The 20107-nt window shown below is 40.3% G+C and overlaps 1 protein-coding gene across 2 annotated transcripts in view; it reads right to left on the bottom strand.

Moving 5' to 3' along the window:
* aplp2 (amyloid beta (A4) precursor-like protein 2) overlaps positions 1-20107 on the bottom strand; it is a 148805-nt gene that overhangs the window by 108451 nt on the left and 20247 nt on the right. For both annotated transcript variants that reach the window (XM_059957137.1, XM_059957138.1), the window contains exons 2-3: positions 3237-3410; positions 1822-1951 (exon numbers count right to left, since the gene is read on the bottom strand). In XM_059957137.1, the coding sequence (XP_059813120.1) occupies positions 1822-1951; positions 3237-3410 (304 nt within the window). The remainder of the gene's footprint in view (positions 1-1821; positions 1952-3236; positions 3411-20107) is intronic.

The raw sequence follows: 20107 nt of genomic DNA on the forward strand, positions 1-20107 counted from the left end.
AAGTGTTCCACTTTAGATGATCAAATGCCAGGGGACAGAACACTTAATGGCAAGACCCTGAACGGTGATATACACAGGGATCTTGGGGGTCCAGGTTTATAATTCCCAAGTGGCTACACAGGGTAATAATGAAGGCATATGGTATGCTTGCCTTCCTTAGTTGAGGAATTGAGTTCAATAGTCAAAGTTTAGTTGCAGCTTTAGAGAGACCTCTTGTTAGGATGCATTTTGAGTACGACATTCATTTCTGGTCACCCCATTATAGGGATGCCATTGAGGTATTAGAGAGGATACAGAAGTAGATTACCAGGATGCTACCTGGATTAGAGGGCACGTGGTAAAAGGAAAGGTTGGATAAACTTGTGTTGTTTACTCCAGAGTGTCAGAGGTCGAGAGGAGACCTGATAAGATTTATAAGATTGAGGTATAGGTAAAGTAGACAACTGGCATCTTTTCCCCGGGGTCAATGTCCACTATAGTAGGGCATGAATTTAAAGTGGGGGGGGGGGTAAATTCAAGAGGTGCACATGGCAGGCTTTTTGTTCTTGCAAAGAGTGGTTTCATGATTTAAACATTTATTTTTTTTCCCTTTCTCATTTGATAATATATTTTTCTTTGGTTTCCAATTTTTCTTTAAAAATTTAAGGGCAGGGCCAAGGGTGATAGTGTTGATAGATATGATAGAAATGATTACAAGGCTCTTCAATGGGTACATGAATGTGGAGAGAATGCAGGAATATGAATATGTCGTCAGACAGGATGCTTAGCTGGCCACTCAATTACGAATTTAGTTTGCCACTACATTGTGGGCCAAAGGGCCCGTTCTAGCATGCTTTGTACACTGACTTAGAAAATAACTCATTTAATTGTTGTCTTTTATCATCATCATCAGCGATCACTCGTAGTTGAGTATGATTCTTCTCCTGGTGGTTGATCTGGTCACTTGTGGGTCTTGGAGATGACTAAAAAGGCCGATCTGTGATCTACAAGTCCTGTCGCAGTGTTGGCAGGTATTGGTCATTGAGGTGATGACGGATGTAGCTGGTTGTTCCTTTCCCAGTCTCTCCTTGCGTCTCAGCAGCACAGTGGTGGTATTCTTCAGACTGTGCAGTCCCCTCACGGACAGTCCTTCTCCAGATTTCCCTGTCCTGTGCTAATTTCTCCCATCCATTCAGGTTGATGTGACTCTTCCTCAGGTGGGTCTTAATATTGTCCTTGAACCACTTTTTCCTTTGCATCCTTGAGTTGCCTGAACAGGAGTTGTTCAGGGAGGCAGGAGTCAGGTATATGGATGATGTGGCCGACCCATTGCAATTTGTGTTGAGTCACAGTTGTGGTATGGAGTTAATGTTAGCTTCCTCAGGATGCTAGAGTTAGTACACCTGCTCTTTCAGCATCTCTCAGAGGCATCTTTGATGGGATTTTCAGTGCCTGCTGTATGTTTCCATGACTTTGCTCCATATAGCAAGGAGGGGAGGACTATAGTTTTCTCGACCAGAAGCTTAGGGTTGGTCTTGATCTTCTGATCTTCAAAAACACTTTCTCAGCCTGGCAAAAGCACCACTTGCACAGCCTATTCTGCAATTTATTTCAAGGTCAATGTTGGGTATTTTATAAAACAATTAGTCTGATACCTATCAATGATACTTCTGAGAGAGCAACTAACAGTACATAGTTTGAAACAATAATAAAACATCAAGTACCATTGTTGCAACTATCTTTAAGATTCCTATTTCGGAATACCATTATGGAATACACACTATTGTTGGTGGCTTTTCCAATATAATGGCAGGTTTTGGGTCAAGAGGGATTTCTACTTACCCAGGCACTTAACAGGAATTACCACATGAGTATGACCACGGCATTTTTTCTTTCCTTTTTTGCACCAGTTCTCAATGCTGATTGGTTGGTCTGCCTCCATCACATTTGTAATTTGAAGCTCAGGATAAACCTAACAAAAGGAAATGTGACATTTATATGATACAGATACTACTTGTTCTGTACTAGTCAGTAATGTCCTTAAATTAAGGTTTTTAACTAGGAAGCAACATCCAGTACAGATGTTCTGGTTTGCCTCGACCTACAGTTATTAATGGCTCTAGCTTATGACAAGTGTGGAAATTCCTATGCAAATTTATTTATTGACATACAGTGGGGAAAAAGGCCTTTCCATCCATGCTGCCTAGCAATCTCTGTTTTAACCCCAGCTGAATCACGGGACAATTTATAATGACCAATTAAGCTACAAACTGGTAAGTATTTGGACTGTGGGAGGAAATCACTAATGGTCTCAGACCAAAATACATCTCCGATCTCTTGCTGCGTAATGAACCTTTCTGAGCTCTCAGGTCATCTGGGGCAGGTCTGCTTACCGTCCCCAGGGTCAAAACTAAACATGGCAAAATAGCTTTTAGTTACTATGCTCCACATATCTAGAAAAACCTTCCAGAGGATCTGAAGTCTGCCCCAACTTTGAGCTTTTAAATTAAGGCTTAAAACTTTTCTTTTTGGTGTAGCTTTTAATTAGAATCTCCTGCACTATAACTTCTATTTATCACATCTATTTTTGTGTGATTTTACTCTCTTATTTATTGTCTGACATTTGATGTTTGATTTTTACGTCTTGTTCCACGTAAAGCACTTTGAACTGTCTTGCAGTTGAAAAGTGCTATACAAATAAACTCACTTGCTTAAACATTTCACCTCTCACACATCAGTGGAAAAAGCCTGCTTGCATTTACCCTATTTATACCCCTCATTATTTTGTCTACCTCTATCAAATCTCCCCTCATTCTCCAAAGATCCAGGGAATAAAGCCCTAACCCAATCAACCTTTCCCTTAAATTCAGGTCTTCAGGTCCTTAAGTCCTGGCAACTTCCTTGTACATGTTTTCTGCACTCTTTCAATTTTATTGACATCTTTCTTGTAGATAGGTGACCAAAACTGCACACAATACTCCAAATTAGGCCTCACCAACTTCTTGTTCAACTTCAACATGACATCCCAACTCGTGTACTCAATATGAGTTATGAAGGTCAATGTGCTAAAAGGTTGCCATAGATCTTCAGCATTTGCGGAATTTTGCTTTTATCCGGGAAATAAGTGCTATCAATGGGTTCCATAGATAACACTATACTTCAGAAGGGCCATTGAATGAGAAAATGAATGAGTTTGCACAATTTGCATTGTCACCAAAGAAAAAGTAATTAAAAATATAGAGACTCATAGGACTCACCTCCTGACAATATTGCTGAATCTCTTCCTTGTTCCCCAAGCAACTTTTGGTTCCTGAAGGATCAGGTTCCCATTTCCCACTGTGAATATTGACATGCATATTGAGCTTCCCACAGAACATTGCAATTTGTGGTTCTGCTACTGAAAATCCAGCTGCAGTATTGGCTGCCAATGCCTGAAACAAAGAAAAAAAACTTTCATCAGCAACTCTTCCCTCATGAACCACCAAGTGCAAATTCATTTTTATTGAATTTGTACATCGATGTAATTGTCCAACAACTATTGCTGAGCCCTAATAACTTTTCACAGAGCTGAGGATACGAAAGATCACTAAATACTAAAGCCATTGCTCTGCTCAGGGTCTTCTGAGTGCCTAGTAAACATCTCGGGATGACCCAAATCTATTAATCATCTATCCATAAGATGGTTAAACTATCTTTTTATAACTCATTTATCACTTGATTAGGTGTGCTTGTATTATTAGCCTGCAGTCAGCCAAGGGCAAACCAGAAAAAGATACAAAAACAGATATTTTCCTTTGTTCTCTGGAACACATATTTTTCTGTACCAGTGATAACAAACCTTCAGTGCTTATTGCAGACCTGTGACTCCAGTGATTGTTCAATCATTTGATTTTCTTCCCCCAACACAAAGCATTCGGAAGTTACATACTTGATCAATTCTAAGTTTACCCATATTGCTGTGGATAATGAAGACAAGTTCATTAATGAAACACTGATGGCTTCATTGTATACATCAAGGACAATGCAGTTTTTATCATCTGCCTGCACTTCAGTGAGGCCCTCAGCCAGAGGTTCCAAACCTTGGGTCCATGCACCCTTTGGTTAATGGCCAGGGTCCACAGTATAAAAAAGGTTTGAAACCCTTGCCTTCAACAAGGTCCCACATGGGGAAATTGCCCATCAATTCCATGGCAAGTTGACAAATTAGATCAAAAATTAGTTTGGTGGTACTGGTAGAGGATAGTTGTGAAATGAAAGTCTGCAAGCAATGATGTAGCACAGGGATCAGGGCTGATGTTGTTGTTATTATTACTATATCATTTAACTACTTAGCAATGAATGTAGGAGAAATAATTGCCAGGTTTATTGATAACAAGGACAGTCATATGCTTACAGGACAATATTGATCTGTTGATGAGATGGGCAGAGCAGGAGCAGATAGAATTTAATCCTGAAATGTGAGCTGATGCACTTAGGGAGGACCAATAAAGGAAGGACCAATGAATATGAGGTGTGATGGGTGTACTGAGAAACAGGATACTTATACATGTCCAAGAATCCCTCAAGATGCCAGAATAAAGTGAAGACATTAAATACTTGCATTCATTATCTGAGGAATAAAGTATAAAAAAGGAGATTATATCACTTGATAAGACTTTTTATTCGGCCACGGCTGGCAAACTACAATTTTAAGCACCACACTACCGAAAAGGGTGACTTCACATTTAACTCTACTCACAACCTCCAGATCAAAAGTGTAGCCATTGAAACTTGCATGGGCCCAAGCTATCTGCCTTTTTCCTCCACGATCAATTCTGCTCTCAAACAGTTCCAGCATCTGCATATTTCCTCATGTTTGTGTCTTTTTTTGGGTTATGTGGAACCATATTTGCTTCAGTCTTGTCCAGGCCACTCTCAACTTTACCAATATGAAACCTATCATTGTGTAATTAGCAAGAAAACAGCAACAGCAGCAATAGTAACGTAATGGCTGGCTTTATGTTCAATCAATTTTAACTGTAAAACTGTAGAACATCATTCAAAACAACCAATAACTGGATGTTACACACTATGGTGCTCATGAAGACTGCAGAGATGAATATGAGGACAATTATCCACAATACTCGATGCCAGCTTATCAGGTCAATGAAAATGCACCTTCATTCCTACAACTCAAGATTAGCACTGGCTATGAAAGTAATACAGCAATTTTTTAAAGTCTGATACAATAGTTTCCTATTAATACTTGCTAAATTTGTGATATTAAACAAACCAATAGTATTAATCAATAGTCCTTGGGATCATGTTATGCTTACAGCTTATAGCTCTTCAGTATTTCAGGACTTTCAGACGTTGAAAACTTTGAGAAGGTTAGCTGCAGAATTCAGGCCAACACATATTTGTAAATATGGGAGTGACACGAGTTGAACATGGAAAGAAGAATGAAGAGAAACACCATTAATATACTGGTCCATTTGTAATGGGATTTGGGAATAAAGGACAGTTGGATCAAATAAACACTTCTGATGGTGAAATGTCAAAACACATAGGAACTTTGGCTTTTTAAAATGAGCCACATAGCACAAAGCTGAAGAAACTAAGAGCCTCAGATTGTCTTTGATTCTGGGCACTAAACAATGCAAGGTTTTAGAATGGAGGTGAACGTCCAAACAAAAATGGCACCAGAGATGTGAGGCTGCATTATGTCGAGACATCACAAAAGATGAACTGCTTCCACTGAGCATACATGATGGGAGGAGATTTAATAGATGTGCTCAAACTTGTAAAATAGTTATGTGAAGAAAAAAAAAATTATTTTGACTTCTAAATCTAAAGCCTACCATGCTTCCATAAACTCTGCCATGCTTACACAAACTATTCAATCTCAGAATAAAACCTGTGATCTAATCTGATTGCATCTGCAGATTCTACACAAATCTTGGAACAGATAACAAAAGCACCTTACAAAATATTTACCTATTCTATGAAAAATGGTACTAGTATGGCTAATCAGATTGCTAACATTCATATTTAAGAAAGAAAACATGCCCAGGGACAGAATTTCTATTTACCAATAAAATGAATAATTTAAACCACAGAACCAAAAAGTGCAATTTCTATATCGCATAAGATACCAAATTTGGAGAGGATCAACAATGAGGAAATAAATTGCGGGACAACCTGAATAAATGTGAAGAATAACAAGTGAATCTCAACAATTGAAAGTGGAATACTAATTTTTTTTAAACAAAATCAGAACTTAGTCACAATGACAGAAAGAGTCCACGAGCTGTACAAGTGTCTGCAGAGTGCAGAAGGTAGTCATAGGTTACAATGGGATATGAACAGGATGTAGATCTGGGCTGTGAAGTGGCAGATAGCTCAATCCAGCAAAGTGTGAAGTGATTGAACTTGAAAATGGGGTTCAAAGTTAATGGGAGGATTCTTAGCAATGTGGCAGAACAGAGGAATCTTGGGGTTCAAGACCATATATCTCTTAAAGTTGGAATGCAAGTTGATGGAAGGCATATGGTATGGCTGAGCTTTGTTAGTTGGGAACAACACACACAATTTTGGAAGAGCTAACAGCAGGTCAGGCAGCATCTATGGAAAGGAATAGAGTCTACATTTCGAGCTAAGACCCTTCATCAGGATTGAGTCAAGGGACTGAGTTCAAGAGCTGTGGGATAACGTTCCTGATCTATAAAACACTTTTTAGACTACATGTGGAATATTCTGTTCAGTTCTGGTCTTATTACTATGAAAAGGATATGGAAGCTTTTCTCTTTGGAGTGAAGAATAAAAGACATAGATAGTGCATAACCAGAACAGCAATGACCATACCAAAGGATGCCTGTTTAAGATGAGTGGAAGGAAGTTCAGGGGAAATGACAGGCATATAGCATAGAGTGGTCAGTTCTTGCAATGCACAGCCAGGAATGGTGGTAAGGCTGATATAACATGGATATTTACAATAATGGATGGAAGAAAAATAGAGGTTTATAGGCCATCTATGCCCATAATTTTCTAATCAGGCAGGCAGGTACTAAGGAGACAAGTGATCCCGAGGTTAGCAAATCCTGAGTCGGAGATCCAAATGGGTGGGAGTCATATTGGCCAGTGACCCCCCCTCCACCCCAAGCCATGAGAAGTCAAGGCTTGGAGTGCTCCACAAGCGAAGGTCAACAATCCCAGAGGTCGGGCTGGTCAAGGCCCAAAGTTCCCAAAGGTCAATTCTGTGATCAGCGAGTCCTGGGCAAGGCCTGACGGTCAAGCCCCTGATCATAGAGCCCTGGGGTTGATACCCAGAAGTCAATGAAGTCCAGAGGGCAAAGCTGAAGGTTGAAATCCAGAGCTGGAGAGTCCGGAGGTAGAAAGATCAAAGACTGAAAGTCAGAGAGTTTAGAGATGAAGGCTGAAAGATCGAGCCTGTAAGTCCAGGCCAGACACTGCAGGTGGAGGCCTGATGTCTGAGAGTTCAGGACCAAGGACCAGAGGCCCAGTGGTGGCTTGTCTGTGTGAAGGTATGGGAGGGTGGGAAAGAACTTGGTTTGTTGTTGCCTTATTTTGTTTTGTTGCTATTGCTGCCGTTAGTGTTGTTCTGTGTGTTAACATTGCGGACATTGCTATGTTGGCACCAGAATGCGTGGCAATACTTGCGGGCTGTCTCCAACACATCCTTGAGTGTACTGGTTGTTAACACAAAAGATACATTTCACTGTATGTTTTGATTTAATTATAAATCTGAATCTGTGCAGAAGGAAAGGGTCAAATTGATCATAAATGGGTTTATATTGGTCAGGACAACATCATAAGCTAAACAGCCCACACTGTGTTGTAATGTTCCATGTATATCTAAGATCTGCATACTGAGTAACATCTCCTGAAGACCAGATGAATGTGCTGATTTGCACACTCTATCAAACATGATAAAATAATGAACCCAACAAATACTGTTAAACAAAGAATCACCACTTAAAGACAAGCAAAAACCAAGACTACTAGCATAAGAATTTCAAAGTTCAAAATACATTTATGATCAAAGTATACATACTGTATACAACCTTGAGATTCATCTTCTTGCAGGCAGCCAGAAAGCAAAAAAACACAATAGAACCCATTAAAAAAAACCTAACAACACAAAGACTGTCAAACATTCAGTGAGCAGAAAATAGGAACAACTTGTGCAAACAATAAAAAAGTAAACAAATTAACACACACAACATGAACTGCACAATCCCTGAAAGTGAAAGCACAGCCACAGAGCTGAGGCAAGTGAAGCTGGTCCAGGATCACGATGGTTACAGGCCACAGTTGCAGAGTCAGTTTAGCACTGACGCAAGTAAATCTTGTGGAGCAGTGAGCTAAACACCAGTTCGTCCTTTGCCCTCAACCTTGATGCTCTGATCATTTTAATTTGACTCAGCATTTAAATTGGCTAAACACCGGTTCATATTCTACTCCCATCTCTGGGTCCCGCCACATCAATACCTGCTAGAGAGTCCAGTCTACTGAATCCTTCAGAATACTGCAAAAATGCCAGGTTGTACAGATGGTTCAAAAGGGAAATTGAGGGTATGGACTGCAGTGATCATAGTCTAGAAAGTATAATTAACACAATAGTTAGTAGTTTTGTTTGCTGCCTATAAAGTGCACTGTGTCTCACCAGGGCCATCTTTACCAGATAACAGAAGGTTGCCAAAACCTTCTAAAGCAAATATCTGCTTAGGAGAATGAAGTGGACAGATCAAACATCACAGAGGGATGCTGGAATAAATGTGGACGGTGAATTATAGAAGGTTACTAAATGGGAACAACCACTTTACCCATCACATCCAAATTTGCTTTTACCTCAACAACTCACTAGTTCCAATCCCTTCTGTGAACTTCACAATATTTTCCTAATCAGAACATTTATCCAATTCCCCCTTCAAGGCTGCAATGTATCATATCTATTGGCAGTGCATTCCTGATATTAACCAGTTATTGTGGAAGGAAGCTTTTTCCTCTTGTCATGATCCTTGTAACCAACCGAAAAGACCTTCACTGAAGTCCTTCCATAACCGGAACATTTTTCCTTAGATGCAGAGGTCAAAACTATACACAATACTCAAGGTCATCACCTCAATAAAGTCCTCTACAACTGCAGTAAGACATTCCTATTGTACTTGAATCCTCTCATTCAGGCCAACATAGTACTTGCTTTACCAACTACCTGCTTCTCCTACACATTTGTCTTCATCAACTGATACACAAGGACATCCAGGTCTCACTGTACCTTCTTTCTAATCAATTGCCATTTGGACTTTACTTTCTAGTTAATAGTTGAGTCAGAAACTGTATCAAAATTAGAGGAAGGTGGATGAAGTCAAATTTGAAAGGGCAGTGGCAAAAAGTTGAGTAAATATATGGGACACGTGGATTGGTCAATGAAGATATGTCTGTGCTGACATATCAATCCAACTAATCCTATCTACCAGGATATAGCATATTCATTCATGTACGTTCATTCACTCTATTCATGTCTGTCTCAATGATTTAAACATTGCTATTATACAGTATCTGCTTCCACCACCTCCTACGTTCCAGGCACTGAACACTCTGTAAAAGTGCCTTAAACATCTCCTTTAATCTTTCCTCCTCTCAGATTAAATTTATGCCCTCCAGCATATTCAACATTTCCTCCCTGGGGGCAAAAACTGACCACCTATTCTATGTATACACTTCCATCACTTAATTCTATTTTTAATTTTCTGACTTTCTGCTATCTGTTATAATATTGCCACATAATCATAACATTATCAGGTTATTGCCTTTTATCTAATTAAGCTTTAACACGTCCACTTTATTCACAACAAAATGTCTCCTAATTCTACATGGAGTACTTCTCCAGTTCTCTAGAGTTTAACAAGTATGTTATCGCTTTCCATTTTTGGTGCCTATTCAACAGAAGAGTATTGGTTTATTCAACTTTCTTATTCTATTACTAATCAGATAGGTTAGTTAAGAAGGTTCAGTCATTAGGTATTAATGCTGGAGTAATAAAATGGATTCAACAGTGGCTAGATGGGAGTTGCCAGAGAGTAGTGGTGGATAATTGTTTATCGGGATGGAGGCCAGTGACTAGCGGGGTGCCTCAGGGATCTGTTTTGGGCCCAATGTTGTTTGTAATATACATAAATGATCTGGATGATGGGGTGGTAAATTGGATTAGTAAGTATGCCGATGATACTAAGGTAGGAGGTGTTGTGGATAATGAGGTGGGTTTTCAAAGCTTGCAGGGAGATTTATGCCGGATAGAAGAATGGGCTGAACGGGCAGATGGAGTTTAATGCTGAGAAGTGTGAGGTTCTACATTTTGGCAGGAATAATCCAAATAGAACATACAGGGTAAATGGTAGGGCAGTGAGGAATGCAGAGGAACAGAGAGATCTAGGAATAACAGTGCATAGTTCCCTGAAGGTGGAGTCTCATGTAGATAGGGTGGTGAAGAAGGCTTTTGGAACGCTGGCCTTTATAAATCAAAGCATTGAGTACAGAAGTTGGGATGTAATGTTAAAATTGTACAAGGCATTGGTAAGGCCAAATTTAGAATATTGTGTGCAGTTCTGGTCACCGAATTATAGGAAAGATATCAATAAATTAGAGAGAGTGCAGAGACTATTTACTAGGATGTTACCTGGGTTTCAGCACTTAAGTTACAGAGAAAGGTTGAACAAGTTAGGTCTCTATTCATTGGAGCGTAGAAGGTTGAGGGGGTATTTGATCGAGGTATTTAAAATTTTGAGAGGGATAGATAGAGTTGATGTGAATAGGCTGTTTCCATTGAGAGTAGGGGAGATTCAAACGAGAGGACATGATTTGAGAGTTAGGGGGCAGAAGTTTAAGGGAAACACGAGAGGGTATTTCTTTACTCAGAGTGATAGCTGTGTGGAATGAGCTTCCTGTAGAAGTAGTAGAGGCCAGTTCAGTTGTGTCATTTAAGGTAAAATTGGATAGGTATATGGACAGGAAAGAAGTGGAGGGTTATGGGCTGAGTGCGGGTAGGTGGGACTAGGTGAGATTAAGAGTTCGGCACGGACTAGGAGTGCCGAGATGGCCTGTTTCCGTGCTGTGATTGTTATATGTTTATATAAGAATTTGCCCTTCTGTATCTGGAATCAAAGCAGGTAACTTCACATTACTTTGAATCTACAAAACAGAAGGACTCTCACTCAACCTGCCCAAATTCCACTCGAGTCTCTCTGCATCCTCTTACAGCTCAGTCCAATTTAGCTTTGTTACCTGCAAACTATGTTCCACTTATTCCTTTAATCTAAGCATTTCATCATATAGTACTCCAATAGTCACTGCCTGCTACTTGGAAAACGACCGATTTATTCTTACTACTTCTTGCCTGTCAACCAATCAGTATATTACCCCGAATGCTAAGTGTTTTAATTTTGCCCACTAATCTCTAGCATGGAACTTCAGAACTTCTGAAAGTTAAAATGCACATCGTATATCCTCAGCAGAATTTCAATAGGTTTATCAAGCTTGATATCCCTTACATAAACCCTGCACAGTTTGACCAATCCTGGCACTCTTTTCCAAATGTTCTGCTTTTACATCTTTACTTATCAGAGATCAGATTAACAAGTTATAATTCCCCACTTTGCCTTCTGCATTTTGTTTTGAAAACAGTTATCCTGCAGTTCTGAGAAACTAATCCAGACTCTAGAGTCTGAAGAATGTTGATTAGCAATGCAGCCATGACTTTTCAGTGCTTTCTGACACACACTTGGATGGAGACCAAGGCACCAAGATTTATCAGTCTCGAATCGCACCAATTTCCTGTCACACAATTTTCCAACTAACACTAATTTACATGCCAATTTACATTACTGTGCAAAAGACTTAGGTACATGTAAAAAAATTCTGCAAAGCAAAGATGCTTTGAAAAATAATGTTAAATATCAAAAAATACCATAAAGAGCAGTAAACTGCAAAAAAACCTAAATCAAACTAATATCTGGTGTACCACATTTTGCTTTTAAAACTGCATCAACTCTCTTAGATACACTGTCCTTCAGTTTTATAAGAAAATAAAACTGGTAGGCTGTTCTAAGCATCTTAGCGAACTTGCCACAGTTCTTCTGCAGACTTTGACCATCTCTCCAGGTAACCTCAGACAGCATCAAAGATGTAGAGAAGAGGGCTCTGTGGAGGCCATACCATCTGTGGCAGAACTCCCTGTTCTTTTCACTGAAAATAGTTCTTAATGGCCGTATGTTTGGGGTTCTGCCACAGAATGAAGTTGGGACTGATCAGACACAACCCTTTTGGTGTTGTGTGATGAATGAGAATCTAAGATGTACTTCTCAGTATTGAGGATTCCATAATTCTGACCAAAATACCAACTCCATTTGGAGAAAAGCAACCCCCTAACCTGCAGGGAACCTTCACCGTGCTTCACCATTGGCTGAAGACACCCATCCAGGTAATGCTCCCCAGCACTTCTGCGGCCAAACTGCCTCCTTTTTGAGCCAAAAATTTCAAATTTTGACTTGTCAGCCTGGAGCACTTGCTATCATTGCTCAGCACCCCAGTCCTTGTGTAGTTGTGCATAGGTGGGGTCACTTAGCTATGTTTCCACTTCAGAGGAATGGCCTTTTGGCAGCAATTCTTCCATGAAGACAACTTCTGACAAGACTTCTCTGTACTGTAAAGGGGTGTACTTGGGTTCCAGTGGTTTCTGAGAATTCAGTCTGATAGCAGTGCTGGACTTCTTCTGACTTCGAAGGGACATCAATTTGATTTCCCTCTTTGACCACTGTTTTTCTGGTCCCCAACCTTGCCTGTTTCTTTGTGCTTCTTCAGAAGAGCTTGGACAGCACATCTTAAAACTTCTGTCTGCAGCAAAATTTCTGCTTGGGAGAGATCTTGCTAATGCAGGCTGACCACCTTGTGTCTTGTTGCTATGCTCACTCTTGCCATGGTATAAGAATTGATGATTTGAAGGTTAAACTGTCACCTCTGCCACACCTCACCTTTTAGTTTGGTTGCCCTATCCTGTTTTACTCCTTCTTCACCAGTTTCTGTTTCAATTAATCAACTTAGTTGTGTCATTATGTCATTGATCATTAGCACCTGTTTGTTTTGTGTGTGTGTGTGCGTGTGTGCGCGCAAATAAAAATATATAACAAGATACAAAAAAATTCACTGTAACATTTAATTTTTTGGTAAATGCATGTTTGGTGGGGTTTAAATTAGAATTGTAAGGGAATGGGAACCAGAGTGCCAAATCAGTCAGTGAAGAGGTTGTGGAGACAGATGTAGTTAAGACTTCAGACAAAGTCAGGAATCAAAAGGTGTGACTGGTGCCCTGAGCTGTGTTTACTTCAATGCAAGTATCATAGGAAAAGCGGATGAACTCGGTGCATGGATCAACACCTGAAATTATGACGTTGTAGACATTATTGAGATTTAGTTCCAGGGGTGGCAGGACTGGCATCTCTATATCCCAGAGTTCCGTTGTTTCAGATGTGACAGAGTGGGAGGGATGAAAGGAGGAGGGAGGGGTGGTGTTACTAGTCAGGGAAAATGTCACAGCAGTGCTCTATCGGGACAACTGGAGAACTCGACTAGTGAGACATTATGGGTGGAACTGAGATACAAGAAAAGTATGACCACGTTAATATTACAGACCACCCAAGAGTCCTAAGAATTTAGAAGAAAACAAATCTGTAAAGAGATTGCACACTATTGTAAGAAACACAAGGTTGCTATAGTAGGTGATTCAAACTTTCTACATATTGACTGAAATCCCATACTGTCAAAGGACTAGATGGGATCAGTTTGTCAAATGTGTTCAGGAAAATTTTCTTAATCAGTGCATACGAGAGAGCATGCAATACTGGATCTGATATGAGGGAATGAGACAGAACACATGTCAGAAGTTTGTGTTGGGGAATACTTTGCATCCAGTGACCACAATGCCATTACTTTCAAACTAAATATGCAAAGAGATATGTCTGGTCCACGGATTGAGACTGTAAAGTGGAGAAAGGCCAATTTTGATGGTATCAGAAATGATCTGGCAAGTGTGGATTGGGACAGGCTGTTTTCTGACAAAGGCGTGCTTGGTAAGTGAGAGGCCTTCAAAAATGAAATTTTGAGAGTACAAAGCTTGATTGTGCCTATCAGAATAAAAGGTAAAGATACTAAGTGTAGGAAACCTTGGTTTTCAAGAGATATTGAGGCCCTGATTAAGAGAATAAAAGGAGGTGCATAGCAGGTAAGTAGAAACAAATGAGGTGCCTGTGGAGTACAAGAAATACAGGAGAGCATGCAAGAAAGAAATCAGGAAGGCTAAAAGAGGGCATGAAGTTGCTCTAGCAGACAAGGTGAAAGAGAACCCTAAGGGATTCTACAGTTGTGTAAAGTGCAACAGGTTTGCAAGGGACAAAATTGCTCCTTTGGAAGACCAGAATGGTAATTCATGTATGGATCCAAACCAGATGGGGGAAGGTCTTACATGAATTCTTTGCATCTGTATTTACTCAGGAGATGGACAGTCTATAGAAGTGAGGTAAAGTGGCATCAACTTCATGGACCCTGTATAGATTACAGAGGAGGTGGTGTATGTTACCCTGAGGCACATCAGGGTAAATAAAATCCCCAGGGCCTGACAAGGTGTTCCCACAGACCCTACGGGAGGCAAGTGCAGAAATTGCTGGGCCCCTCGCAGAGATACTTAAATCATCCTTAGCAACAAGAGAGGGACCAGAGGATTGGAGCCAATGTTGTTTCGCTGTTTAAAAAAGGCCCTGAACAGAAAATAGGCCGGTGACTCTGACATCAGTTATGGGAAAGTTATTGGAAGGTATTCTAAGGGACTGGATATACACGTATTTGGATAGACATGGACTGATTATCAGTGTGGCCTCATTTGTGGTAGGTGATGTTTAACCAATCTTAGAGTTTTTCAAGGAAGTTACCAGGAAAGTGGATGAAGGCAAGGCAGTGAATGTTGTCTACATGGACTTTAGTAAGGCATTTGAGAAGGTCTCGCATGGGAGGCTGATCAAAAAGGTTCAGTCATTTGGCATTCAGGATGAGGCTGTAAATTGATTAGATATTGGCTCCGTGGGAGAAGCCAGAGAGTAGTAGTAGATAGTTGCCTCTCTGACTGGAGGCCTGTGAACAGTGGAATGTTGCAGGGTTCAGTGCTGGGTCCTTTGTTGTCATCTATATCAAAGGCCTGTTTAATAACATGGTTAATTCGATTAGCAAATTTGTGGTTTTAAGAATCAAAGGTGTAGTGGACAGTAAGCAAGGCTATCATAGACGGCCAAATTTTCAATTTCCTTCACTACCACCTTTGATTCAACCCACAGCAGTGGGATCATCAGCAAACCTGTATACAGTATTGGAGCTGTGCTTAGCCACACAATCATAGATGAAAAGCAAGTAAAGCGGGGGCAAGCACACGACCCTGTAGTGCACCTGTGCTGATTTAGATCATGGAGGAGATGTTATTGCCAAGCTGAACTGACTACATGTGAGGAATGCCAAGATCCAAAAGTGATCTAGATTAGTTAAAAAATACAAAACACAAAATAATTGATCACATAAGTATTCACCTCCCCCCTTTAATATGACACATTAAATCATCACTGGTACAGCCAAATGGTTTTATAAGTCACATAACTAGTTAAATGGAGATCACCATGTGCAGTCAAAGTGTTTCAATTGATTCTAGGAAAAATACTCCTGTATCTGGAAGGTCCAACTTCCTTTTAAGCTTCCCCCCACTTCCCTCACCTTCAATCAATACACACTAGCAAATGACAACTCTGACCCCTGGTCAGATCAGCCCTCGATCCCCTGCAATTTGCCTACCTAGAGCATATTGGAGTCAATGATGTTGTCATTTACCTGCTGAACAGAGCCTACTCCTGGACACACTGGAAGCTGTGGTAGAACAAAGGACCCACCAGAAAATCCTGGCAATTCTGGACAATGTTACTCACTCTCTGCATGCCACCTTGTCTGAACAGAGGAGAACTTTTAGTAATAGACTAAGACAACTGTGCTGCTCCAAAGAGTGCTATATGAGGTCATTCTTACCTTCAATCTGTAAACCAGGGAAGTGATGCCCCTTCCTGTTACTGTTCAAGGTAACATTTTTTTAATTCTTTCTTACTTCTCTTCTAACATTTATTTATATATTTGTCTACTTGTGCACTTGCAATGCTACTGCAACATTGTAATTTCCTTTGGGATCAATAAAGTATCTATCTACCTCAGTGTACCTTTGGATCTTGCTCCTTATTGTATACTTCTCACATCTGAGTCTTGAATGTACACCACTCATGTCTCAGGGAATATTGGGAACTAGAGGGGCAGCTTTTTTAAAAAAAATATACAGAGTGGTTGATCTCAAACTCAATACCCGAGGTATCGATGGAATAAATACAATAACTATATTTTGGAAGCACTTAAGACAGTCAATGCATACAACCTAAAGCAGGAAAGTGGGTAGAAAGGCATCCATGTAGCGGGTCCAAGGGATTATTTCTGCTTTGTACAACTCTGTAATAATGATTCCAGATGCATATACCTGAACATAATGACCCAATACTTGGCTCTATTCATAAAAAAAGAGTCCAAGTCATACAACATAGAAACAGGCCCTTCAGTTCAACTTATCCATGCTGACCAAAATGGCTACTCAAGCTAGTTCCATATCCTTCTAAACCTTGTCTGTCCAAATACCTTTTAAATGTTATTACCATACCCGACTTAAACACCTCCTCTGGCAGCTCATTCCATGTACGGATTCTGGGTGCAAAAGTTGTCCCTTAAATTCCTCTTAGATCTCTCTCCTCTCACCTTAAACCTATGCCTTATATTTCTCAAGTCCCCAGCCCTGGGCAAAAGATTGTATGCATTCATCTTGTCTATACCCCTCTCTGAGATTACATATTATTCTCCGAAGCTTCACTGAATAAAATCCCAACCTGTTCATTTTTCACCATAATTCAGACCAGAGTCACAGCAACATCTTGAATAATTGCCACATTTATTCAAGCTTTCCTTTGGCAAGGTGACCAAAACTAAACACAATATTCAAATACGGAATCTTGTACAACTGCAATATAACAACCCAACTTCTATACCCATTGCTCTGAATCTTAAAGACATTCCAAAAAGCCTTCTTCACCACCTTGTTTGGTCATTATGCCACCTTTGGGAACCAACTACTTGTTGGTCCCTATGATTTACAACACTGACCAGGGTGCTACGGTTCCATAAGACCAAGAGACACAGGAGCGGAATGAGGCTGATTTCTTATCCCTTTCAACCCTATTCTCCTGCTTTCTTCCCGTAACCTTCAACACTTTACTAATTAAGAACATATCAACCTCTATTTTAAATATACTGACTGACATGGCCTCCACAGCCGTCCGTGGCAATGAATTCCACAGATTCACCACCCTTAAAGTGCTTATAAAAAGTATTTACCCTCCTTGGAAGTTTCCATATTTTTTTTTACAACATTGAATCACAGTGGATTTAGTTTGGCTTTTTTGGCACTGATCAACAGAAAAAGACGTGTCAAAGTGAAAACAGATTTCCACAAATTGGTCTAAATTTATTACAACTATTAAACACAAAATAATTGATTACACAAGTATTCATCCCCTTCAAGTCAGTATTTAGTAGATGCATCTTTGTCACCAATTATAGTCTTGAACCTGTGTGGATAGGCCTCTAACAGCTTTGCACATCTGGACATTGCAAATTTTCCCCATTCTTTTTTACAAAACTGCTCACACTGACAGATTGCATGGGGATCATGAACGAACAGCCCTTTTCAAGTCCAGCCACAAATTCTCAATTGGATTGTGGCCTGGTCTCTGATTTGGCCATTCCAGGACATTAACTTTGTTGTTTTTAAGCCATTCCTGTGTAGCTTTGGCTTTATGCTTGGGGTCATTGTCTTGCTGGAAAACAAATCTTCTCCCAAGTCGCAGTTCTCTTGCAGACTGCAATGAGTTTTTCCCCCAGGATTTCCCTATAGTTTGCTGCATTCATTTTACCCTCTACCTTCACAAGCCTTCCAGGGCCTGCTGCAGTGAAGCATCCCCACAGCATGACGCAGCCACCACCGTGCTTCAAAGTACTGATGGCATGTTATTGAAGATGTGCAGTGTTTGGCTTACACCAAACATAGCATTTAGTATGATGGCCAAAAAGAATTTTGGTTTCATCAGGCCATAGAACCTTCTTTCCAGCTGACTTCAGTCTCCCAAATGCTCTCTGGCAAATTCTATCTGAGATTCCATGTGAGTTTTTTTTTGCAAAAGTGGCTTTCTCTTTGCCTCTCTCCCATAAAGCTGCGACTGGTGAAGCACCCAGGCAATAGTTGTTGTACATACAGTCTCCCATCTCAGCCACTGAAGCTTGTAACTCCTCCACAGTTGTCATCGGTCTCTTGGTGGCCTCTCTCACTAGTCCCCTTCTTGTACGATCATTCAGTTTTTGAGGACGGCCTGCTCTAGGCATATTTACAGCTGTGTCATATTCCTTCCATTTCTTGATGATTGACTTAACTGTACTCCAAGGGATTTTCAGTGACTTGGAAATTTTCTTCTATCCATCTCCTGACTTGTGCTTTTCAATAACCTTTTCGTGGAGTTACCTGGAGTGTTCTTTTGTCTTCATGGTGTAGTTTTTGCCAGGATATTGACTCACCAGCAGTGGGACCATCCAGATACAGGTGCATTTTACTACAGTCAATTGAAACACCTTGACTGCACATGGTGATCTCTATTTAACTAATGATGTGACTTCTAAAACCAATTTGTTGCATCAGTAATGACTTGGTGTGCCATATTAAAGGGTGGTGAATACTATACAATTATTTTGTGCCTTATATTTGTAATTAATTTAGATCACTTGGTAGAGATCTGTTTTCACTTTGACACAGAAGTCGTTTTCTGTTGATCAGTGTCAAAAAAAGCCAAAAAAATAAAATATGAAAACTTCCAAGGTAGCTAAATACTTTTTATAAGCAGTATATATACACATGCACATCTTTACACACTCACACACAAATAAACAAATACGTACATGGGCGCGGGCTCGGGCTCACACGCGCACACACACACACACTGGGGTGTCTAAGATTTTTATGCAATACTGTAGTAATTTTATGTATTGCACTGTATTGCTGCCACAAAAGAAAATTTATGACATATGTGAGTGATTCTGATATTGGTCTCTATTGTGGACTGAGAGTGAGAAGAGGGCGGGGAGACGGGAATCATGGTTGGAAAAAGTGGATGGGAGCAGAAGGCACCAGAGAAACATTCTGTAATGATCAACCAATTGTTTGTAATCAAATGACCTTGCCTTGTGTCTCAGGGCTGGCTGTGGCACCACCCAACCCCCTCCCACACCGGCACTCCTTCTCTGTCACCTGTTGCACACCCCTCCAACCTCACCATTCCCAACACAATTTGTTCCCACCAGATTTACAACTCTTTTGGTATCCTCTGATATTTTTGGTCAACTTACCTTCTTACTTCATCTTTTCTCTCCTTATAGCTTATTTAGTTGTCATCTGTTGGTTTTTTTAAAAGCTCCCCTATCCTCCAACTTCCCACTAATTTTTAGCATATTTTATATTTGCTTTTACTTCCCTTGTCACCTTAGAATACTTCATTTTTGGAATGTATCTATCCTGCACCCTTCGGAATTACCCCGGCAACTCCAGCCATTGCTATCCTGCCATCTTCCATGGTCGTATCCCCATCCAATCAACCTTCAGCAGCTCTTCTCTCATGCTTCTGTAATTCCCTTTACTACACTGTAATACATCTGACATTATTTACTCCCTCTCAAACTGCGAGGTGAATTTTATCGTATTATGATCACAGCCTCCCAAGGGTTCCTTTACCTGAAGTCCCTAGTCAAATATGGTTCACTACACAACACCCAAACTAAAATTGCTATTCCCCTTGTGGGCTAACCCACAAGCAGCTCTAAAAAGCCCAGAGCATTCAACAAACTCCCTCTCTTGGGATCCAGCATCAATCTGATATTCCCAATCAACCTGTATTTTGAAATCCCCATGACT

Source organism: Hypanus sabinus, chromosome X2, assembly GCF_030144855.1.
Source record: "Hypanus sabinus isolate sHypSab1 chromosome X2, sHypSab1.hap1, whole genome shotgun sequence".
NCBI lineage: Eukaryota > Metazoa > Chordata > Chondrichthyes > Myliobatiformes > Dasyatidae > Hypanus > Hypanus sabinus.